The sequence below is a fragment of the Meleagris gallopavo genome, chromosome 2, assembly GCF_905368555.1.
Source record: "Meleagris gallopavo chromosome 2, MGAL_WU_HG_1.1, whole genome shotgun sequence".
NCBI classification, from domain to species: Eukaryota; Metazoa; Chordata; class Aves; order Galliformes; family Phasianidae; genus Meleagris; species Meleagris gallopavo.
The window spans coordinates 34,382,104-34,406,767 of NC_139405.1; the positions used below are offsets into that span (position 1 = coordinate 34,382,104).

Here is a 24,664-nt window from a genome sequence, read left to right on the forward strand (position 1 = left end):
GCATCGGGATACTTTATTCTTAGAACTATCACTGCTACCATAACCTGCTGTTAAGCCACGACTCAAAATCTCTCAGAACTATTATCTTCCTTTTATAAATCTGCATTTTTAAAAATCTGTTTTTAGCAAGGTTGCAGCTTTGATGGATGATGTAACAAATTCTAGGCAAATGAGTTTCGATTTGATTGGCTTGCTGCCCTTAGCATCAAGCCCATGTCTGTGGTCAGTTGAGCCAATATCCTCCCTCTGTGTGCAGGCAAAGGGCTGCTATTATGAACTGTCTTTGTTCAAACTCGGATGGTCTCTCTCTAAATTTAGCCTCTCAAGGAAAAAGTCACCCCTTCCTTGCAGCTTATGGTCCAACAATTTTTTGACAGTTAGAAGCGATGAACTTTTATGTTCATTAGGTATTCTTTGTCGTAAAAGCTGTTGGCCTTTCTGTGTGGGGAAATGCACTATGAAGTTAGGGTGACCTGTGCTCTGAATTACTCATCTTCTGCCTGAACTGTGTTTTAAATGCATTCTGAATTTCATAGAATGGCTTGGGTTGAAAAGGACCACAGTGATCATCTAGTTTCAACCTCCCTGCCACAGGCAGGGTTGCCAACCACCAGACCAGGCTGCCCAGAGCCACATCTGGCCTGGGAACTTACCATGTGAATTTTGACAGTTTTCAATGCTTTAACTTAAAGGTGGTTTCTTTTTGCTTGATGGCTATCACAGAACTATCAAAGTAGATATCCCGAATTTCCAAAATACTGACTGTGATATTTGAGAAATCTTCCCTTTAGTTGATGGAATAGCAGTTGCCACATAGTGTTTGGATCACAGCTTTACGTATATATTATACGCATTAATGGTAAGAAGAAGAATATTTTGAGAATGTTCTTTAATGGAGTAAGTTTCAGAAATTCCCCAGCTAGAACACATGACCTTGAATGTGTTTCTTTTGACTTGATATAAGCAAAAAACTGTGCTGTTTTTGACCAGTCAACAATGGGACAACAGAGGGACTTAGTTAAGATAAGAGAAAGTTTTGTATGCATGTTTATGAGTACGCATGCATGTACATGTGCAACAGATCTGTTTTTCTGTAAATTGTGACTTTCCCATATTAGTTACTGTTACTTGTTTTGTATTTTGCTATTGGAATCCCTAGCTATGAATATGTGTGGAAATACACATTTAATTGAAAGAATTCAAACAAAACTAAAATTTTAGCTTGTAGTGACAATCCATGTACATTTTCATTCTTTCTTTCTTTCTTCTCCTAATGCTCCCCTTGTGTTTTGAGGTCGCTAAGAGGAATTAGATAATAATAATAAATAATATTTAAAAAACTGTCAATGTAGCAGGTGATATATAATATACAGAATGAAAGTCATCTTGAAAGTCTTTCCTGAAGAATATGAATTTGTTATTCAAACTTTGTTCTGTCTGATCTGTTTATTTTAAAATACGTGTAATTTCCTTATCACTGTTTTTTTTTTTTTCTGAGACTTTCCTGTATTTCCTATTTTAACTGACACAATGACTACTTTTATTAGATTGAATATTTCATTTAAGAGTATAAATAATAATGTTCCTTCCATTTTGGAGATGTCTACCCTCAGATTGATTGCATATCCTCAAAATTTATTAAAAAGCTACTACTATTACTTGATATTTCTGTCATTGGAGTAGCTTTACAGATTGATGGTAGTGCTTTCTGGTATAGACAGCATTGTGCCCTTGCAGAAAAAACCTCTAATTCCACCCACTCTCCATCACTTAATGAGTGTTTTACAACCTTATGAAAAGGTCCTGTGTTTATATGTCCTGTGGTTATTTGCAGAGCTAAGAAAAACAGTTTTATGAACAGGCTCTAAATTTAAATAGGTTCTGGTAATAAATCAGTGTATTTTTTTACTCTTATAGTTTTTCTCCTCCTTCCTAATCAAAGAAGAATACTAAAAATTATTTGAAGTTTGAGTTTGCAGGAATGTGACTACGGAAATATTAAATGGAAGATAAATTTAAAATCCTGATAAACAAAAGGCTAATATGTTGAAAGGATAGTAGTATCACAGTAAATATTTCTAATGAATACTTGAATCAGTGTCTGGAATTAAAAAATACTTATAGAGAAGTAATTATTTTAGTCTTTGGCTAAATATTAAAAAGATAGGTACAATTGTAGCTGAACTACATATTTTGCCTGAGCTTGAGCAATGATTCTCTTATGGTTCTAAAATATGTTCATGATGCAGACTCCTAGAGTTCATTATTATCAGCAGTTTCATTTTGACAGGAAAACGTTTCACAATTATTTATTTTAAAACCAACACAAGCTTATTGTATTAATTGTGTATCAATACATATATAGGCTTATTATTAATTTGTTTTTTCACTTACTTGTAATTTCCCTGGTTTTGTGCATCTCTAGTTGTAGCACATTGCAGTAGTTTTTGGAAAATTTGATCAGTTAAGGTAGTGTTTAAGTCTATGATCATAAACTTCAACTTTATCCTGATTTGTGTGTGTGGCTCAGGTTTTGCAAATTGATCTTTTTATATTGGTAATACTGTTTGGTTGTTTGCAGAAGCATTTTTGAATATATTTTGGAACTGCGTAGCTTATGTCTTGCTAATCCTTGCTTGTTCTTTGCTCCTTGTAGACAATGAATGACTTTGATTATTTAAAATTACTGGGCAAAGGCACGTTTGGCAAAGTTATCCTGGTCCGAGAGAAGGCTAGTGGGAAATACTATGCTATGAAGATTTTGAAAAAAGAAGTCATTATTGCAAAGGTAAGGAAGATTTTATTTTTAATTCTATTTTTATTTTTAATGGAATGATCAGCATCTTATAGTAAGCTATATTTGATTTTTTTGTTTTTTTTTTATGGTGACTGATTTTAATAGAATATATGTGTATCTTCAGAAAACAAGAGCTAACAAAATTAACACGTACAGATCTTTTTACTCCTTTTTCCACTGTTCAGTAACCTAGAGCATCCTAAAGCACTTAGAAAATTCACTGTGCAGGAAAGTTGTGCCATCTAAGCTTATAAACAGAAAAAGTGCATTGTAGGGTATATTACATACCTAAATATTTTTATAGTGAATTGCAAGTTTAGTCAAATAAATACAATTAATTAATTAATTTAATTAATTATTTTAATTTAATATGCTGTTCCTGGTTTGTTAGATAAGATTAGCCAATGTTATTGTTCCATTTTTGAGATACAAAAAAGAAATCTGTGGCTGAAGTCTGTAGAAATTATTTAAATTGAAATTGTCAGTCACATTGGATTTATGTAACATTATTGGCCCTTGTGGTTGGTGGTAATTCTATCCAGTTTTAACTTGAAGATCTGAACTTTGTTTCTTGTAATGCTAAAGTTTTGAACCCTACTTGCTCAAGACAATTTTGAGAACAAGAACAGTACTTGCTGTTGTCATCATTATACAATTAAAAATAATTCTGATTACTAAGTAAGGAGGTTTTTGAGGGATGTGAGCCTGACTGAAATTTCTTGAATGCTTGAGGCTAATATTACTGGTGTTCCAGGAAGCTGACTGTGGATGACAACAGCTATGGATTATATATATTTTCAAATATTCATTCATTCAAATGTTTTTCCAATTTTTCTACTTGTGAGTGAAAAGAAGGGCTACAGAGTTCTGCAAGCTATCTCACTGCTCATTTGTCTGCCTGTCACTCTCATTCTAATAGCTTTTGAATGTGTTGATCAGTCTTGATTAAATTTGAAAAAGGAATTGAAACCTCAAAGGCGATTACATTTCTTTGAGCTTCAAAAAAAACAGCTTCTATTTTGCTTATTCTTCAGATTATTTCTTGATATAAACCTCATGATTCACCAGAGAAGTGTGGATTCCTTTTTTTTTCTTTTTTCTTCTCATGAAGGCAATAGCAGTTTAGGTAGGTTTTTACTCAGATCACAATTGATGAAGAATGAGAGTTATGGAAAACAGTCAATATCATCTCAGTGTATCTTCTTTCACATGAATAGCAAATCAATTTTGTGTGCACTTGGAAACTTAAAAAATACAAATCAAATTAATGCTTAATAGTAAAATTAGCAGGAATGTGTAATTCTTGAATTCTGCTTTCACAATATTGAAAATTATACCAAAAGGTATAATTAAATAAATAATGATTAAAATAACTTATTCATTGTAGCGTAAAAAGTCTCTATAGGGATATACTACAATGTTATATATGTATATATTAAAAGTTCATTTGTCGATAAGCCCTTTACTCTATCTCCAGGTCGTTAACATATTATAAAATTCACTAAATGTATGAACGGTGCACTGCTCTCCCTACTTTTTCAATTGGAGTCTGAATCTGAGAATAGGCTTTTTATCCACATCACCAATTGAAGAAGTATTGCAGACTAAATTGAAGATTAGAAAAATGGGTGGTGAGCCTCTTGGATTTGTTGTTGCAACATCACTGCTTATTACAGACTGTCCGTTGGATCCAAGATACAGTGATTTATTTGATTTTGCTATATGAATGATTCTTCAGAATAGCTTTTCTCTTTGAAGCATTTTTTGTTTTCCTCCCAGTATGTGGCTGTAGTGTCTATACTGAATAATGCGCTACTACTTAACTGGATGGCATCAGAATTTATTACTGAGAACTCTGTTGTTATTTTTTAACTTCCTATTTTGACAGTTTTTAAAACATAATCTAAATCTCCTGACATCTGTGTTTACTTTAATAATAGTTTAATTAGTAAATTAGTTTAATGATACCTTATCTTCAGAGCAGAGCATGATAAGCATGTCCAGGACAGTAATCTTACATTAGTATTATTTGTGGCAATATTAAAGCATATTCCATCTAAATAAATTTACTTATGTGGTGTTATGGTTGGTGTTTTAGTCACCAGGTTTGTCTTGAGTTCAGTATAATACTCAGCTGATGCTTAGTGCCACAGTCAATGGCAAAAACTAGCAGGGTGCTTCTTAGCTTCTTAGGTCAGGCCCTTGGCAATGTGAGGGCAACACTGGCCATAGCCTGTCCCTGCGGCCTTGAGCCCTTCATCCAGGCTCCTTCCTTGCCTGGAAAGGCAAAAGAGAGGGCTCTGGAGGGAGAGACAGCTGGCAGGTAGAGGGCAGATGAGCTTTCCCAGGCACTAGTATGCACTGGGGCTGAGTTTCTTTCCATTTGGTATAGGGTTTATGGCAACCCCTGTGATTTAGGCTGAGGAACAGGAGAGTGCAGCTGTCTTGCTCTGAATTTTTCTAAAGCTGGCTGGAAATGGGGAAGGGCATTCCCTGGCCATCCTTTGACTTGCTTCGAGGAGGCAGGGCAGGCTTGGCCAGAGAAGTGCTTCTTATGTGATTTCTGTGGGATCGCACCGGGGTTGAGGAAGGATTTTGCATGGACGTTCTTCCATTTTGGCTGAGTGGTTTTAAAGAAAAACAAAACAAACACCAAGACAATGTTAAAAAAGAAAAAAATGCTGTAAAATTAGACTATGTTCTATGATTGCCTGTCAGCTACTAGCTGTGTACGTTTCCTGCAAACTGATTTAATTAACCCAGTATTTGTCATTCAGATGATGCACATTAGAGCTTTACATTTCTGATGACTTTGCAGGTCTGATGGCTATATTTCTAAAAGACCAAATCCAAGATTATTGTTTTTTTCCTGTCCTGCTGTGGTTGTAAACTTTAAGACTTCATTTTAAAGCAATATTTGAAGAAAACTCAAATCAAATATGTTAGATTGTATGTTGCTGAACTTCTTATTTTACTTTACTTTTTTTTCTAAAAAGAAATTAATACTTTTAATGTTTTGGTTTTTTTTTTTTGTGTGTGTGAGCAGTTTCATTCATTTTTCATATCTACAGTGTAGATTTGTGTTTCTAGAAGTATTAACTTTTTTCTTGTAGTTAACTAACAGCAATTTTGTATCTTAATTAAAACCTACTTCTTGTGTTTTTTGCTTCTTAGGATGAAGTGGCTCATACACTTACAGAAAGCAGAGTACTGAAAAACACCAGACATCCTTTTTTAACAGTAAGTGTTAGGGATATAAATGTTACGTGCCGTTGAGAGCTTAAGTAGGTATTTTCTACATGTTGGATATTCCAGTATGGGCATAACTTACAGACAAACTTTGAAGTCTTTCTCATGAAGATGTATAATGGTTTTGTACTTATTTAACTATTCAGAAATAAAGTTTCTAATAAATTTATAATACTTAAATGTACTGAAAACACATTTAGATGTAGAATGTAACTGTTCAGAAATTTTTATATATGAACACTTTTTTTTATTAAGTGATTTTACATATTTGTCCCAGAAGTTATTTTTATAAAGAAAACTTCATCTATAGAGATTTCAATAAAATGATGAAATAACAATTAGTTCAGCAGAAGCAACCCATGGAGCAACAAAATTTAACCACTGCTATTTCAATGTCTGTCTTCACTTGGTTAATATTTAAAAGAGAATTCTGAATAGAAGGTGAGAATTTTGATATGCATGACAAATTACTTCTGTAGAAGTAATTATTAATCTTGTTCTTTGAGAACATATAAGAAAATCTTTTCATTGATTTCAAAAGATTGAATTATTGTAGGGTAATTAAAAAAAAAAAGCATAACATGGAAACTTCCTCATGTAGAAAAATAAAACCGTTATAAAGCAAAGGACTTCATTTTCATTCCTTGGCCAAAATATTCTTGGACTCAGTCAATGAGTTCTTCAGAAGTTTCTTAGAGCATAAAGATAAGCAGAAGTAGGCATAATTCTGCTCAAGTCATGCAAAGATGTCAGTGCAGGTGTATCTTTATATCTTTCTGATTTAGTAAAACAACTATTTTAAGTAATGTAAACTGCGTTAGAATTTTGTTTTACTACATTTCTTAATTTTAGGCCATATCTGCATCTGTAGATTTTTTTTTTTTCCCCCAGCAAAATGAAATCAATATTGAAAAGTTAATCTTCTGGTTAAGAAGATAAAATTAAATTTTGTTAAAGTGCAAGAAACCAGCTTAATACAAATTGATAATTGTTTTGTTTTTGCTGTTTTCTTTGCAAGTCCTTGAAATATTCCTTCCAGACAAAGGATCGTTTGTGTTTTGTGATGGAGTATGTTAATGGAGGAGAGGTAAGTTTAAAAAAGACATTTTGTACTAGTGATAGTAGTGCTGCCACTGGGTTACACTGGGTTATAGGGCATAATTTATCTCTCTTTCCTTGTTTTCTATTATCTTTGAACTGTTTGTTGGGTCTTTTTTTTTTTGCAATTTTTTTTTACTGTTTTGTGGAAAAAAAGAAAAGTTGACCTTTTTTTTTTAAACTATGATACACTTCTCCATTCTTGAAAAATTAGGCTATTATTTTTTGAAAGATAATTTCATGGTAGGGTGATAAGCACAAATCATTTGTTTTATTGTTTGTTTTTTACTTTCTTCCTTCAAGTACTTATAGCATATTCTGGCACAACATATTTATAAGCCACTATAAAGAAGCTGAAGTAGTCTTGCTTTTGTCCTAATGTGAAATACGTGCCCTCTTCTTTGCTATAGCCATTGCAAATACCTAGGAGGAAAGAATGGGATCTTTGTATTTTTCTTTACTTCCTTCCTCTTAGCTTGTTGTGCCCTCTGGAAATTTAAGCAGAGGTGCAAAACTTTTTATAGTATTGTAAGCCTTTGCTGTCCTCCAGGTCTTCCCTGAAGCATGGAGTATAAAAACCTATACCAGTCAAGTGGAATTAAACATAATTACAGTATAGGAAGAAAGCTTTCATCTGCCTTTTGAGGGTCTGTTGCTGTTCAGGCTATACCTTGTTACAGTGTGAACCAGGGGGAATTTGATACTTTGTATGCTATTTACTGCATGGTAGCATTAAAGGACTAAGTGTTTTCCCCTTGCTTTTTTGATTAGAAAAAATTTCTACATTGAGGAACTGTTGCAACATGATGTCATGTTTTGCATCATCTTTTTGCTGTATTCTGCTACAATAAAACTGTCTTCCAATATAATCTTCATGCCTGATCACCCCGGGGGTATCTGTTCTGCATTCCCTGCTCTGGCAATTTCTGGGCCTAGTCTGAGGCTCATTTTCATTTAAGTCATTTATGGTCACCCTATACCATTGAACATGGTGATACAGGATTCTCATATAAGAGAATGGCTTAACTTTGTGTCTATTAATCCTACTCAAATAATGAAGCAATTTTGGCTAGTGGAAATTATACACAGAATTTCCTTCAGTGGTAATGCTATAACAGCCTTCTTTTGAATACTCATCTGGCTTATTTGGCTTTAAACTTACATCAGAAATACTAAGTGCTATTTACAGTGAGTTTTAAAAATGTCTCCTTCTAAACTAGCTAATTCTTCTGAGTCTTCTCTGTACAGGACCATTTTGTAATCTCATACTTTGAAGGTATGCATTTAACATCAACCTGCTGTTTATGTTTAAATGCTTGCTTTCTTGAAAGCTGCCTATCTGTCCTATGTGAATGCAGAAGAGAGCCCACTAGGAACATTTTTGACTCCTTGATTACAGTTGAATACTCTATTTTGATTAAGCATATATCTCGCATCTCCTGTGTTTGGTGGTGTGCCTTTGTGGCAACTGCTGCAAACATGTTTCTTGCTCATAACCTGCTTTTGCCCATTGGGATTTGAATGATTGTAATATACTTTGCCAAGAATGGCTTACTTTTTTCCAGCTGTGAAGCTGTTGTTTGTTACTATTTCTGGTGTTCTTTCTGATGGTTGCCTAGTTCAGTTAAGCTAAGCACAGATTTTCACCCTAATGGGAAGTAATGCCCTTTATTCGGTGGCAGTTTTCCATGAAGAAACACTTTTAATTTATGAAGTGCTTCTCTTTTATGATCTGGAATGATCAGACAAAGTGCCCTTTTTAATAAGAAAATATTTAGTTTTACCAAATTTCCATGTGAATTTCAGACTTAAGTCCCTGTCTGCTAAGAAATTCATTTTCATATTTGTAAAAATAGCCTTGTTAAATCAGAGTAAGTCATACTAGATTTAGCTAGCATTTTAGCTGTTCAGAAGCCTATCTCCTACACTGCGCACAGACTTTTGTCTTCTGTTGTTTTCCTCTACTGCTTTCTCTGTGTTTCAGTAGTTTCTAACTATTGAAGATGTTAAAAATGTAACTTTTAATTGTGTCTTTCCAGTGGGAAATTGTCTGTAACAATACCGTGTTGCTTTTGTTTCTCTCCAGAACTGTGCTAAATTCAGTCGTGTTTCTGTTCAAACTTCCTTTAGATTAAAGTTCACTTCTTAATTAATTGTGCCTTAGTCAATTGCTTGGGAATTTCCTTGGATTATATCTTCCAGGAGTGAGTTACCCAAACAGTCCTCTGAATGAAAGAGTTCTTGAAATTTCTATCAGTATCCTTAACTCTGACCCAGGTGAAAGCAAGATAATGCCACAACTCAGAGTTCTGCCCTATTACAGTAATAAAAAAAATGTCGTCATTACTAGGAATCTTCAGTTCCTCTTCCTGTGATTAGGAAGGAAAACAATAAAAGAAGGAGTCCCTGAATTTCATTCTGGAGGAAAAGAAATTGTATTAAAAATATTCTAAATAAGAATCTCTATATCAACTAAAAATCTAGAACCCTGTTAAATTTGGTAACAATTTATCTTAGCATTATACATTTCCTGCCTAACATCTAAGCAGTTAGACTCAGTTAAAAAGGCAGGCCTTTATGAAGGGAAAGTAACTGCTTCAATTCTACTGGCCTATGTGTGTGCTTTTTATTACAGTGTACAAAATATAAATGTGCCTGATTTTCTTTTAATTTCACTTTTAAAATAGTATTTTCTGTAGTTATATTTATAAAAGGAAGATATTAGAAGATTTTTTTAAGTAGATTATTCAGACAGAAACATTGAGTGCATTTTTTTTATAATGGCAGCTTTTATAGTACATCTTCTGTTACTTAGGGACACAGTCTTGAAATCTTTATTATGGACTGAAATGTTAACTGTTTTGTTAGTGTTTAACAGTGTTTATTGATCATAAATTATGCTGTCGTATAGTGCATGAATACTGCTTCTGGCATTATGCTGACTTCTTTATATGTCTGTTATGAAGGAATTACATTAAAGTAGCACCAAGACATTGATATTTCATTTTAATGAACAGGTTCATCTGGCTTAGTTGAGATGAACAAACTCAGTTTTCAAGTCTATTTTATGAATTCACAGTAACCAACTATATACAGTATTGTATGATAAACTATGTTCTTGATTTTGATTGAAAATACATAATATTAATGTAAATTTTTTAAATGAGTAAAACTATCAGTACTTGTAGACAAGCACCTACTTTAACAAGACCTTCATTTTTCTTTTTCCTGCTCCTGTCTTATCAACAGTTTGAAAAAAAAAAAATGCATAAGGTTGTATTAATGCTTTTCCTGCTTGTATGGATTTGTCTACTTTTTCTTCTATAATCCGTATTATTTTGAGAACCAGGTGATTACAGTAAGTTTGTAGCATATAATTGTTATATATAGTTATAATGTCCTCCTAGCTCCTTGCATGCACAAAGTCATATGAACTATGGTGTAAAAAAAACATACTAAGAGCAGCTTTGGTGTTGGGGAATATTTTCAGAGTGTATGTTTCCCATTTTTTTATTTCTGGTATTTTGCGTGAAAGGATGGAAAGCTACAGGAGTGAAATCTATCACTCACATTACTCTGCAGAATACACTGATTCAGTTGATTAGTAAGTTGATTAACTTTCATGCTTTGCACTTTCAACATAATTTAAACTTCTATACTTTGTAACTAACTTAATTGGTAATTATCTGTGTAATAAAGATAAATAAAACAGACACTAAAATTTGTTCAGATAATTGCTCTACACCAGAATTCTGAATCTGTTCTACTTGGCATTTATTTTCTGCAGCTCTTAGTTCAATTCATTAGGTGAGAGAGAACCAAATGTTTTGGTGTAATTGAACAAGTGCTATTACAGTCTAGAAAAAAAGGATGATTTACAACCTACCTAATGAAAAATAACTGAATATCATTGCAGGCTTTGCTATTTTTATCAGTATTGTCCTGTTTTCTTTTCCTGAACTCTACATAACAGAGAGTGTTTTCTTTGGCCTGAAGTTCATACTGTACAGAACAAGGGCCCTATATTCTGGCCATAGAATTTGCTTAGAAGTGCTATATATAAGAAATAATAAACAAATAGTTTTATATGTCACAGTTGTTGCTGGTCTACCAAAAAAATATAAGGTATGTTTAACTGCAGAGCTGTGCAAACCCAATGTGCAATAGCAAGAGGCAGTATACAACATTCAACATGCTCAGTAGGTCACTAATATGTAGGAGTTAATATATTGATTTGTGTAAGGTTGGGTCTTACATGTGTTTGAAATTCTTGACTCTGCAGTTGAGTATGCTTTTATATTTGACTTTTTTATTATTTGTAAAGATTTTTTCATTATTATTTCTTATTAGGGAAGAAAAAGCACCATGGCAAAATCGTTGTTCAGTTTCTAAATAGAGACATGGCAGACAATTTATAGCTACAGTCCTCACTGTAACTATAGCACCCTCATGTATGCCATCATAAAATTATGTGCAAAATGACTTTCTTTGTGCCAAAGCTATTTCTATTGCAATTGTGACTCTCTCTCCTGTTTAACTGCAAATCAATAAATAGTGCAAATGCTGGAAGCTTTTTTATAACCTGCCATCAGATTTCTTCTTTTCCTTCTCAGACATAATAAATCCAGTCTTCATGTTATGTCAGTTGTGAGTAGAGCCTTGTGGCCTAATTATTCTGAAATAATAAACTAAATGATTAGTTGAAAATGCTGCTGTAACTTCATGGAATTAGATTTTTCTCTTACAGTTTTCAAATTTGCTTTAGCATCTTTAACATGTACCCCGTTGTACGAATTTACATTTAACTTGCATGTCACTAAGCACTAGCATACATGGTTTGATAACTGTTCTAGGTGCTAAAGGAGTTTGAGGAATGCTTGTGACAAGTAACTGTGTTAAAATGATAATGTTTTACTTACAGAATAGTTCATATTTGCCATCAGACATTCTGCCCACTCTACTGGCTAGGGAAGTAAGGCCCAGATTCCTGCTGTTTCACACATGGTTAGTCACAGCTAGTGGGTGCAGACATCAGACTGCATGTATGTGTCTTAAAGCATTTTCTTCAGGGTCTCTGATTCACAGAAGAGTCTGCTTTGAGCATTTGTTTGCTTATGCCAACAGGTCATATGCATGGGAAGCAGAGGTTGATCCATCACAGTCTGTAGGGAAGTTTGGACTTCGGTTCTGTATAGTGTACTAGCTGCAGTCTGAGGGTACAGTGGCTGCAGTGGGAACAGCTGTGCAATTCTGGTGAATAAATAGCTCAGGAAGAGTAACTTGGCTCTTCACTCAGGAGGGGAACCCTAACTGACTTTCATCTACTTAAGCTGCCTCTTGCTTGAAAATTGTTTCTTTCCGAGCCAAGATAAAGTTGGAAAAACACCAGTTTTGTTTACTTTTGTTCGTTCTTCTTGTTTTTAAATATGTAAGGAAAGTGTTTAATTTCCTTATCAATTGGATGTGTTGGCTTCCTGAGGGGATTTGAAGCTTTTAATATATTCTGGACACATTGGAATGTGAATTCCAAGGAATTCTGCCTTGAGCTTAGGAGTTCTAGTTGTATGTAACATTAAAATAAACTGACCCAGGGACTCACAGTCTCTTGGCAAATCCAGAACAATTGCTAGTTTTTTAACTGGTCGTTATTTTTCAACATCGTCACTACCGATAGCTATGCATTTTTCACTAGCAATGAAGAAGAACCTGCAATGTTGTGCTTATAAAAATGTGCACCAGTGGAGGTGACCCACTGTTTCACAGGTGCTGTAATGGGATCATTGTTAGGAAAATGTTGCTCATGCAATCCATCTTTCATCAACCCAAACAGATGGAAGTCAGAAGGCTCCATATCCAGACTGTGCAATGGGTATGGTAGGGCAGAGCAGACAAAATTGACAGTTGTCAGCTAAGTGTCACAATGTAGCGCTCAACATTGATGGTTTGTCCAGGATCCAAGTAACGCAGAAGGATCACCTCTTTCCTATCACAAAAGACACTGCACAAGACTTTACCTGCGGAGGGCTGCATCTTGAACTTTTTCCTCAATGGGGAATTCACGTCACCACTCCATTGGCTGCCAGTTTGACTCCAGCTCAGAGTGGTGACACAGCATCTCATCACTGGTAATGATGCAGTCACCTTCAGCCTTGTATTGGTTCTGTAGGTCCTGACAGACTTGCATACAGTGTTTTTTCTGTTCCTGTGTGAGCATTCATGGGACCCACCTGATGCAAGCTTTGTGATTTTCCACTGTTGCCACCATTGTTTCCAATGCATTGAAGCTGATATTCAGCTTGGTATACAATTCCTTGGTTGTGATCCACTGATTTACACAGATGAGCTGATTAAGATGCTCTTCATTTTGTGGTGCAGCAGAATGTGGATTGACTTTCATATTACTGTCACCACCCACATCCTCCCTGTGCTCATATCCACTGTTTGGTCTCCATAAATGTTCAACAAGCGTCAATGAATGTCAATTGATGCAATTTTTTTTCGCATGGAGGAATTCAATTCCACACCTGTGTTTCCTACGTACTTCCTGTGTCAGATGACAATTTGTCATACGGCCCCTCTGCTGCCATCTGTCACACAGCAACAAAATGTAATGGGTTATTGTCAGGAAAGGTCAGTCTCTACTGCCATACCTCCAGCATCCACCTCTGACTTCATGGGTCAGCATAATAAACCAGGAGACATTACTTTCAGAGTGGACCTTACAGGACTGAGTTTTCAATTGGCTATTGAAAAGACTATACACTGAAAATAACTGCAGCAATTTTTGTATTCTTCTTTGCCATCTGAACAGTGTACACTTCCTATGGGTGAAAAATACATTGTGGTTATGACAGATAAGGCATATGATTGGATTTTGGGTTGTGGTGTCTTTTTTTTTTTTTTTTTTTTTTAAACCTGCTTTGCTTTTTTGGAATTCTAAACTGTCAGACATTTTGAGCCTTTAAATTAAAAAAAAATACACCGTATTTAATGTATAAAATGATAATTTCTGTATTTATGTTTTGTTGATCATTAGCTTTTGTGGTAAACACAAAAGCATAGTAACTTGAAGGATGGTTTGAAGACCTGTTTGGCCTTAAGTAAATAACTGAGGCATATTCACTAATATTTATTTAGAGTTTCCCAAGCATTCTTAACATAGTAAATAAAATTATCAATTTAGAGTGACTTTGAATTATATAGCCAAATTCTGTGTATGTGTATGTATCTTGCTTTGGTTCTGTGGGTGATATTTTATCTGATAAGACTCTGATAACCCTGCAGAACTCTAGCTTCACCTTATTCTTTTTCATTGCAAATGAAATTTTTGGCAATACATAATGATTAATATTTCTCACTGAAATATTTCAGTTAAATAATTGTCTGCAAATTAGTGTTAATAATGAAGTAATGAAAAAGAGATTAAAAAACAAAGCAACTTTGCAAAGAGATAAAGAAAAAGAGAAAAATGCATAGGTTTCTTTTTGTAAGCCCTAAGCAGCTCTCTGTTTGCTTTTTTTAATGACTGTGATACCATTAGCATTATGAATTTACTGTTTGTGTGAAATGCCAGCTCACCTGTTCAAAGTCTGCTCAAGAGCTGGAATTCTTTTCAGTGCAAAGAGGAGTTACTAACTTACTGAAAACTGAAGGTAGAACCAGCCTCTAGGTGTTTTAATGATGTTTCTCAGAGGCTTAAAATAAAAATATGAGGAAGTGGTGGAGGGAGAAGTGCAGAATGCTTCTGCTGCGTACTTTTTTTTTTTTTCCTCTGGTAACTGAAGGTTAAATGAGTAGCAAACAGAATGCCTTAAACAAGATTGGTATATTGATTAAAACGCTGATTTAACAGCTCGCTTTCTCCCTTTGGAAACCTGGAAAAGATAAGCCAGCTGCTGTCTAAGAGTGCTGAGTGTCCACTGAGAGTATACTATCTATCATCACAATATGGTGATGAGAGGTGTTTTATGTTTGTGTTAATTTCCCCCACTAAATCAGTAATTATTACAATCCTGTCCCTGCTGTTTACCCCGCAGCTGTTTTTCCATTTGTCGAGAGAGCGGGTGTTCTCAGAGGACCGCACACGCTTCTATGGTGCAGAAATTGTCTCAGCTCTGGACTATCTGCATTCTGGGAAGATTGTGTACCGTGATCTCAAGGTAAAAAAAGGGAAAAAAAAAAAAAAAAAAGTAATCAAAATTTTTGTTTTTGCAGAGACTGTTGGGACAAACACAAAGTAATTATAGAGTTGCACTCTTTAGAGTTAATGGAGAAAAAGTCTGTGTTCAGTGTGAAGTTCTCTGTTTGCTGAAGGAGCCAGTTTGACACAGTAATTTATAGGTACATTGCTCAAAAAAGTATTCCTTAATGATGCTAGTTGAAGGAGATTTAAACCTCCAATCTTTTTTATTTCCCCCATTTAATTACAACGTAGCTCACATTTCCAGACAAATCTCAAGTAGTTAGTGTCTCCAAATAAGGGAAATGAGGAATTGGGAAAATGTGATGGTATTCTGCATATTTCACCAACGAAATATGTTCTTCTGTGTTTTGAAACCATGTTAAATAGTTTAACATACCTTAATAGAAGAATTTCAGCCTTAATTTTTTGTCTTTCACATACTGGGAAAAATAGATAACACTGGAATGCAGTTTGTCTTAGATTGGCTTTTGTATACAATTGTGTTACCTGCTGTATTGCCCCAAAGCTCCTTTCAAGTTGTGCTGAAGATACTCTGTGACACAGTTTGGGCGTATTCTTTGGAAAATAATCCTGCTTTCAACGGGAACTTCTTCAAACTTACATGGGAGGAACCCCAAATTTCTAAGATAAGATCATTTTGGTTTTGTGAAAAGCCCAAATTTTTTACATTGTCACTTTATTTGTGGGTAGCTGTGGAGTGCTCTCTTGTGCAGGAACTGAAGAGAAGAAAGCTGTGGTAGGCAAGTTTTGCTTGGGATTCGTAGCAAAATCTATTTTAATAACATGAAATACTGTCACATATTGCAAATACATGCAACTGTCTGGTCGAGGAATGATACATCACAGTTTTTTGTTAAAATTTAAAAAATTGATGTAGTGCAGCACCCTATCCTGCTCAGAAGTACTAAGGGAATGTTTTTTTTCCTCAACACACAGTTAGAAAATCTAATGTTGGATAAAGATGGGCATATAAAGATTACAGATTTTGGACTTTGCAAAGAAGGAATCACAGATGCAGCAACTATGAAAACTTTCTGTGGTACTCCAGAATACCTGGCACCTGAGGTATGATCTAGAATATACTCTTGTAACATGGTATAAAATGTTTGTTTTTCATTTAATTTTAGACTGCAGTGTTTGTATGATGAACACTGTTCTTTGTGGTTAAGAATTGACAGTCTGCTTCATTAATACTATGCAGTTGTAGTTTAGAATTCTATATGCTACTGCTCTTGCTTTTTTGTGATTCTATGTATAATGATGCTATGCTTTTTAGTGTTTAATAACACCTTTAACATGTATTTTCCTTCTCGTGTTTGCCTTTCTCTGATAAAGCTTTTATGTTTCAATAATTTCTTCAGAAATAATCTTCAGTCTCTCTGTCACTTGGAACATGTGATTCTACTTAACTGAGATGCGTAAATAAATTTGTGTAGTTTTCCTGGACAGGAGGGAGAAACTGAGTTTGCTGGGTTTTATCTGAACTCTCCAGAGGCAGGGAGTTGAAATTTTACTCATTTCTGCTAAGCTATTGAGTATATCAACCTCAGAACTGGCTGAGGTAGGCAGCGAGAGTTAGCTTTCCTCTGAATGAACATATCTTGAAATGCCACTCCAGAATATTCAACTCTGTCTTTACAGGTAGCCACTGCTCAGTGTCATCACACTTCTTGAGAATTGCCGAAAAGATGGACATAAGAATGTTGTTTTGGTTCCCTTCACAACTCTGATTTGGCCACTGTACAATCTACTGTGTAAACTCAAGTCAGTCAAATGATCTGCTCCAATATCAGTGAGGACTGATAGTGGAGAAGATCTGTCATTGATTCTTACAGAGAGAGAGAGAGGGTAAAAAAAAAAAAAAAAGCCAGGGAAGCGCAGTCAACATTGGGTTTTTGTCCTCTTTTGCTTCAGTCGGCAGTACTGGCTGTGGTGCCTCTTCCCCAGTGATCCCAAATGCAACTCTGATACTAACATGAGAGAGAGCATTATTTCGTACTGGAAGGATCCTGCATTAGCCAGTATTTCCATTTTTGCCTGTATTCAGGGATCATGAATTGATACATTAACACACACTTGATACTGAGACAACTTTCAGGCAACCGAAAGGACTTTACAGTATCACAGAATCACAGAATTGCAGTGGTGGGAAGAGTCTTCAAGAGATCATCGAGTACAACTTCCCTGCTAAAGCAGGTACTCTACAATAGGTCAATGCAGGTAGGCATCCAGGCTTGTCTTGAATATCTCCATAGAAGGAGACTCCATCACCTCTCTGGGCAACCTGCTCCAGTGTTCCATCACCCTTACTGTAAAGAAGTTAACTTGCATGTTAATATGGAACTTCCTGTGTTCAAATTTTATGTCCTTCAGCCCTGCTTTTCTTTCCAAGACACATACATCAAAGGATCCTCCACCTCTTGCAGCTGTTCAGTACCACCAGCAAAATTCTGTTCAAATTGTTTTTTGGAGAAGAATGTGCATTTGTTTAAAGGAAGGAGATATAGAGGCTCTGATTCAGCATGGCTCTTCACCCTCTTACCCTCTTGGGAGTATTGAATTCTGAGCAGCAGCAGCAGCAGCAACAGCAAGCCTGGAGTCTCTTTGAGCAAGCTGATTAGATTGCCTTTGATTTCTCATTCTGAACCTTACAATTAAGGGATTTCTAGGAAACTGGTAGACATTACCTTCAGGATACTAGTGGCTGTGAGATGTGGGGATGATCAGGTTTGAGTGTTTGAGACTTCTGAGTTTGACATTTTTTTCATGTTTACTGCAGAGGCACTCAGCATTTACCTGCATTTAAGGATTTCAGAGCTATTCTTAGCCAATTTGGAATCTTATGGCTGCTTAGATGATGCTTCTCTTCCACCCGTTCGGCTTGGTACACTGACCATTTTTCTTGTGTTCTGTACTCAGAATCTGTTGCAACCATAGAAGAGCACAAAGGATGATACTATCATCTCTGCCCAGACTACAGTTGTGCCATTGCCACCTCTTACCCTCTTGTTGTCTTCTTGTCAGCAGTCCTGAAAACATTCTAAGATGCAGATACTCTGTTTAGTTGCTTTCATCTACTTCTCAATATATCAGTTGTGGAAACATTACTTCTCTTCTATCAAACTTGGCAATGGATCATCCTGGGTTTTAGACACTTTCCACAAGTTACTTGATCCAATTTGCCTTTCTGTTCTCTAGCTGTTCCACTCTTCTTCACCTCCCATTATGAGTATTTTTGGAGAGTGACACTGTAAAAACTTATCTGGAATGAAACTGACCCCTCATTAACCCTGGCACAGAACTCATTCCCTTTTACCTCAGAGATAAAGGTTTTAGAACCAGCAACCTAGACAAAATTTAAGTTACTGTGATAGCAAGAGAAGACTTAACGTCTTTATTTACAAGTTCTAATTTAAAAGGATTGTGTTAGTAATAGATGAATGCTATTAGCAAGAAAATACCCAGCCTTTCCTTTAGTATTCTCTGCTGTTACGGTAGTGTTTGATCACATGAAACCATCGTGTCTGTTTTCATACCTGGGACAGCTGACTGACACAGGGAAACAAGGTGCTCCAATATTTTCATGTGTTTGTGACAGGGAATGAATATGCAAAACTCACTTCATGTAGTTCAGATCACAGAAGTCATTACCAGATGGCAAAGACTTATGGACTTTTGTCTAAGTGCAGATCATGAGAACTTAATGTTACAGCTGGACTTCAATCATTTTACCATTGCTTTTCTATACAGTATCACATGCTTAATGAAGAAAAAGAGAAAACTGAAAAAGGTGCTTGTACTTGTAAATACACACGTGAGATATTTAAAAACAGTTTGAATTTTGGTTGTTTGCAGCACATTGTGAGGGGTCAGAGACATACTAATAAAGATACACATCTCTATAATCTACTTTCTTTAGCAGAATATTTAAGAAATGAAGCTACTTGGGCAAAGAAATAAAATTTCCTTTAGCTCAGATCATATATTTATGAGGGTAATTTCTTATATAACATTACACTTTTCTGACTCTGCATTTCAGTTCAAATCCTTATGAGATGGCATTTCTTCAAGAAGAGTAGTCTTTTATTTAGAAATATTACAGCAAGGCCATTGCAGTATCGTTTATGCAGTTTACAGCCACTTATGACAATAAATAAAACCAGAATGGATTCATAACTTTGTTGATAGGCGTGAGAAAATTTGCATGTTTTATAATTTACCAGTGCAGATGAAGGAAATGTTATGCTGTATTGTTGTTTATGTTACACAATGCTTGTTTGGCCCTTTTTTTTTTTTTCTTTCTCTTTTTTAAGTCTTACTTTTTAAAAGGAGAGTCAGAGAGATCATCTCTAATTATTTCCCCAAGATTTACCTTACAGAAACAAAAGGTTAAAATCTTTTTATTAAGAAGTAACCACTCTTCCTTCATACTTCACTAAATTTCTTATTTATACCTTTTTCTTCTGGGGAAGGCTATGGCTTTGATGTGTGAATGACCTAAAATCTGGAACTTGGCTGTTGGAGGTCAGTGGCTGAATTTCAGCAAGGGAGAAGCATGGTGCCCTACAGTGCTGGCATCGTGCAAGTCTGATTTGTCACAGCAAGAAACTTTTCCCATGCGCTACAGGAACTGAACTTGAATTTTTCTGGAATGCTGTAGTGCATATAGGTTATAAAATGCTGTACTAGAGGCAGCTATACATTTGGCTGGATCACTGGTGCAGCTGTGCATTTATTTCATTCTTACAGTGCTTGCTTCTCTTGGCTCAGGATATTTACCAAAGGTATTCTGATAAATTTTTGGACTGAGAATATGGTGATCTGCCACATAACTTGTCTGATACGATTTGAATCTAATGGATATAGGCACAGAGGGAACCACTAGGAAACAATATATAAAAGTAGGATGAAAATCAGTGTTTTAATTTTTTGCAGGCATCATAGGAGAGCAGTGTTTTAAAGGCAGACTTCAATGCAGATAAAAGTAGCAATAAGAATGTTACTGAGGAACTCCTTCAGGCGTGGGGAAAAGCGTGAAGGTGCTTATTTGCAGAGAATCTGATGAAACGAGAGGGCTGGGTGCTCTGGGTGGATGTGCTGTGCAACAGAAAAAATGAAGTTGTGTAGTTAATATAGTCAAAGCCACTTTTTTTTTTTTTTTTAAATTGACAGAGAGGTATATTTCAATAAGGTAAAGATGAGAGTAATGAGAAAGTTTTATGGGAGAAAAAAGGAATTCAGAAAATGAATCTGATTTTTTCCCGGGTAGATTAAGGTGCCAGAAAACACAGCTTAGAGATGAGAGGTTTTCTTTATGGATAAAAGATTGGTTGTGAGTAGGAAAGCAAACCTGAGCTGAACAAAAGACAATTATGTTATTTTGTTAATTTTCCTTTAACAGAAAGTAATAGTAATAAAGTGTTTTGCAGAGATGAAAGGCAGTAGAAATTGATGACTGAATTAATATAGAGAGAAGCTAGGTGCAAAGTTGTTGGTTTAGGAACATAGAGGTACTGAAGGATGGAATTATTTCTGTTATGGCTTGTGCCTGATTATCTCCTTTTCCTTCACATTTCATTTGAATTTGAAGATAATTGAGGCACCTAGGTGATTCGCTTTTTGAAATTCTATATGGCTTTTATGTAAGTGATAGGTATGCACTATTGTTTTCCAGGTCTAGAACTATTGGATAGTACAAGTAAGTAGGGAAGAAGAAAATCTGGGGAATGTGAGGTAAAACAGCTGTTAAGATTTTGCTAGATGTCAACTGCATTTGCAAGGCTGTAAGAACAGTAGGAACCGTAAGAGTTGGAAAAATACTGCTAGGAGAAACAGTGAAAAAGAGGCTTTATTTTGTCCACTGTCTTCCATCATTCTCTACAGAGCAAGTTCTCATTTGTATTTGGTTGCTTCTGGTGAACAGCCTTCTGATTGGTGGCATTTTGGCTTTGTCTGAGGCAGGGGATGATTTCACTTGCTGTTGGGATTCTTTTAATTTTCTTCACTTCTCTTGATTCTTTTTTCAAGAGGGGACAGAGAGACAATACACCAAGTTGTCTATATTAGTGAAATGTATTTTAAGACCGGAAACCTGTAGTGCTATCTCTAACAAGGCAAAAAAAAATTCACGTATGTAATTTTTGTAGAGTGAAGTTAATGTGTATATGGAGGCTGGGAGGTACGTTTGTTTCTCTAGCTTCATACCTTTTTTGATTCTTTTTATATTAAAGCTTGATTAGGAAGGACATTTACAAGCAGAAATGGATGGTGTGCTGAAGTGTGATAGAGCTCTAGAAATAGACACCTCCACCCTCTGGCTCTTGTGCCTCAGTAGCAAATTCCAATTACTTTGCACCTAGAAGCAGTATCTGCTGCGTTGCAAAGAATGGATTGCGTTTCCATGCATTTCTACTCTCGTTTGAGTTTCTTGCTTGTAATTATGGGAGTCCTTTATTCCTTGTCCTCTGGCAGTGTAGAGTGAAGACACAGGCTGTGACTGTCCAGAAGCAGGCTTCTTGTAGCATCTTATCATATGCCTCAGGCAACATTGTGCAGACAGACTCAGTCAAGATGGATGTGTGAACTCGTGTGGATATATTTCTGGGTTTTGCTCCTGTCTTTGAATATAATCTTTTTAGTACTGAGCTAATTATGTAGTCTCAGTTTTACTGTTAGAGTACCTGATCAACTTTCCAACTGTAAAACAGTTTGAAAATCAAATGTAGCTTACATGCAAGACCCAACAAAATTAGAAGTGTTAAGTACGTTTTGGCAGTTCACTTTTATTATGCCCAGTCCTCAAATGTACCAGCAGACAATCATCTGAATGTTAGTTATTTTTCACATGCTTATGTGATCACACAAAAAGTACATGCTAAAAAGAAGCAGATGGTGACAGATGGGGAAGGTTGAATAAGGTGGTTTTGGAAACCTAGAAAAATGCACTTCTGCAATAGTGTAAAAATAAAAATTCTTTGATCGCCAAGTTAGAATGAACAAAATAGAGTACCCCCCCATCCACCCCTCCTAACAAAAATGGCAAAAAAAAACCACCACAACACCCTCAAAATCTGTGGTAGAAAGAAACGGAACCTATGAGTGTTCAATGTAAATTTAGGAAAGTATATTGTACAGGGTTGTTTTGTCTAAGAATGGAACATAAATTTTTATCAGCCAGAGACTTGAAAAGGTGGAAATTTATGTTTTGTCTGATTTTTAAAACAATGTATTCAAATCAACTGTTTTCCATACTCAAGAGAGTGCTGTTGGAAGAGTTGTTCTGTAACATCATGTATTTGTAGTGTTCTATGTATGAAAGCATGTAATAATTTTCTTGGGGATAGCTGTACAACTGGAGCTAATTTGTAATGGGCAGAATTACCTCTTTATCATACAGACACATATAAAGCTGAGAAAGTAGAGAAGATATAATCAACAACAATTAAAAAAAAATCATTGTGTTCTGTGTAGATCACACAAGGATCTACCATCAGCATGAGGGCTGAAGATTTGTTTATTGCCTTTCATTAGTTTAATGGGGTTTTATCATAAATATCTGTCTTGCAGAAAGGAGGTTCTTCTAAAAATATTTCTGTTGATAAGATGTATTTTACTCCATAAATTAAACAGTATTTGATAAATATTTTAATTGCCATTCTCTACCAATGCTGAAGCCATAAATATTTTTTATTTTGATGTTTGTTTTCATCTATAGCATGAGACACTGCTTCATAGTGGCAGGGAACACCTTACTTTTGGTTGTAAGCTTTTGTTTAAAACCCCAAACTCTCAACTTCTCATAACCAGTACTCATTTTCCTTAAAATACTTCTAGTTCGCTTAATACCAAAACACTATAGTTATGTTATTATATTCTGCTTCACTAATTTTCTTTTGGCTTCAAAAGAATAGTTCAAGTTTATTTACTCTCTGTTTATCAAGATACTTCATGCATAATGTGCTTCTTATTAGAGACACAATAGGATTTATTCTACCTGTGGAAACGTGGTTCAGTGTTGTTGTGTGCTCTTGAACAGCTATCTTGTATATTTGGCTATGTTTTATTTCTGGGTGAAGACCAGTGGGGAGTGGGAGGAGAAAGAACATCTATGCCTGAAAATATTTTTTCTTCTGATTTGTGTGGCTTTTACAATAAGGAATTTTCTCCTTACAGTAGAATCCCAAATAATTTTTATGTTGAAAGAAAATGGACATGGAATTTTTTTTTAAATCTTGAGATGATAGTACCTCAAATGTGACCTTTTTTTTGTCGTTTGTTATCACTTAATACATTCTAGTGTGCCACAGTGTCATCTTACACACCTAAGTCATCAAAACCTGAAAAAAAATTTCAGTTGGAGCATTTTTGTCAGCTTGGCATTGCCAGCAGAGCCCTGGGGTGAACGCGATGGAATGTGGACAAGGGAAGGTATCCAGAGCATTTGCAATCAGCAGCATCAGGATCAAAAAACAGGGGTATGAAAGCATTGCTTAGTTATGCATACGGAAGAGCTGCTGGAGCAACAGATAAATTAACACAAGAGGTGGACGTTCTCCTGAAACCAGATAACCAGTGACGTAACATGAATTTGAATTTTTGTGCAATCTGGTTAATTTCACCAGGCACAAAAGCTAATTGTCCACATGCACTATCAGACTTCTCAAGGGGAAAGATGTAACAAATATGCAAAAATAATAAAACAAACAGAAGACTAGAAAGCAGAGTAGCTCAGCAATACCTAAAAATAAACCATTGTATTCAAACCAGAACTGTAAAGCAGAGTGCAATTTTCTAATAAAAAACACATTCTTGTTTAAAGCAAGAAAGTATGATGATTGTTATAAAGACTCTCAATAGCACTCTTGACATTTTTTTCAGTAATTTTCATTTAATCAATACAAACATTATTTCCATCTCAGCATAAGCCTTCAGTTTTTGTGAGAGCAATGAACAATAAACAAAAACTGAATAAACGCTGTTTACTGTGGGTAAAAAATCAAAATGCTTTCATCAAGAATGACAAGCAACCAGAAAAAAATTATCACAATATTGTCATTATTTGTTATTTCTTACATCTTGCATTTTATGCTAATGCATATTGTGGAGTGTACTGCCAGTACAGTGGTAATAGAGATATGAAGACGTCTGCAAATTCTCTGATGATGGTTCCTAAATGTGTATCATATTTGGCAAACATACCTTTATGTAGGAAGAATTTTTTAACATTTGGGGAAAATGTCTGTTTCTGTAAAGAAATCCTTATAACCTTAGTTTGTTAGTGTTAGGTATAAACTTTGCTTCAGTACCTACTACAATCA

The 24,664-nt window shown here is 35.2% G+C and overlaps 1 protein-coding gene across 7 annotated transcripts in view; it reads left to right on the forward strand.

Moving 5' to 3' along the window:
• AKT3 (AKT serine/threonine kinase 3) overlaps positions 1-24,664 on the forward strand; it is a 143,409-nt gene that overhangs the window by 96,478 nt on the left and 22,267 nt on the right. For 6 of the 7 annotated variants that reach the window (XM_085219633.1, XM_085219635.1, XM_085219636.1 and 3 more), the window contains 5 exons: positions 2,657-2,788; positions 5,972-6,037; positions 7,065-7,133; positions 15,181-15,303; positions 16,284-16,412. In XM_085219633.1, the coding sequence (XP_085075759.1) occupies positions 2,657-2,788; positions 5,972-6,037; positions 7,065-7,133; positions 15,181-15,303; positions 16,284-16,412 (519 nt within the window). The remainder of the gene's footprint in view (positions 1-2,656; positions 2,789-5,971; positions 6,038-7,064; positions 7,134-15,180; positions 15,304-16,283; positions 16,413-24,664) is intronic. The other variant, XM_085219640.1, reaches the window with a different exon arrangement.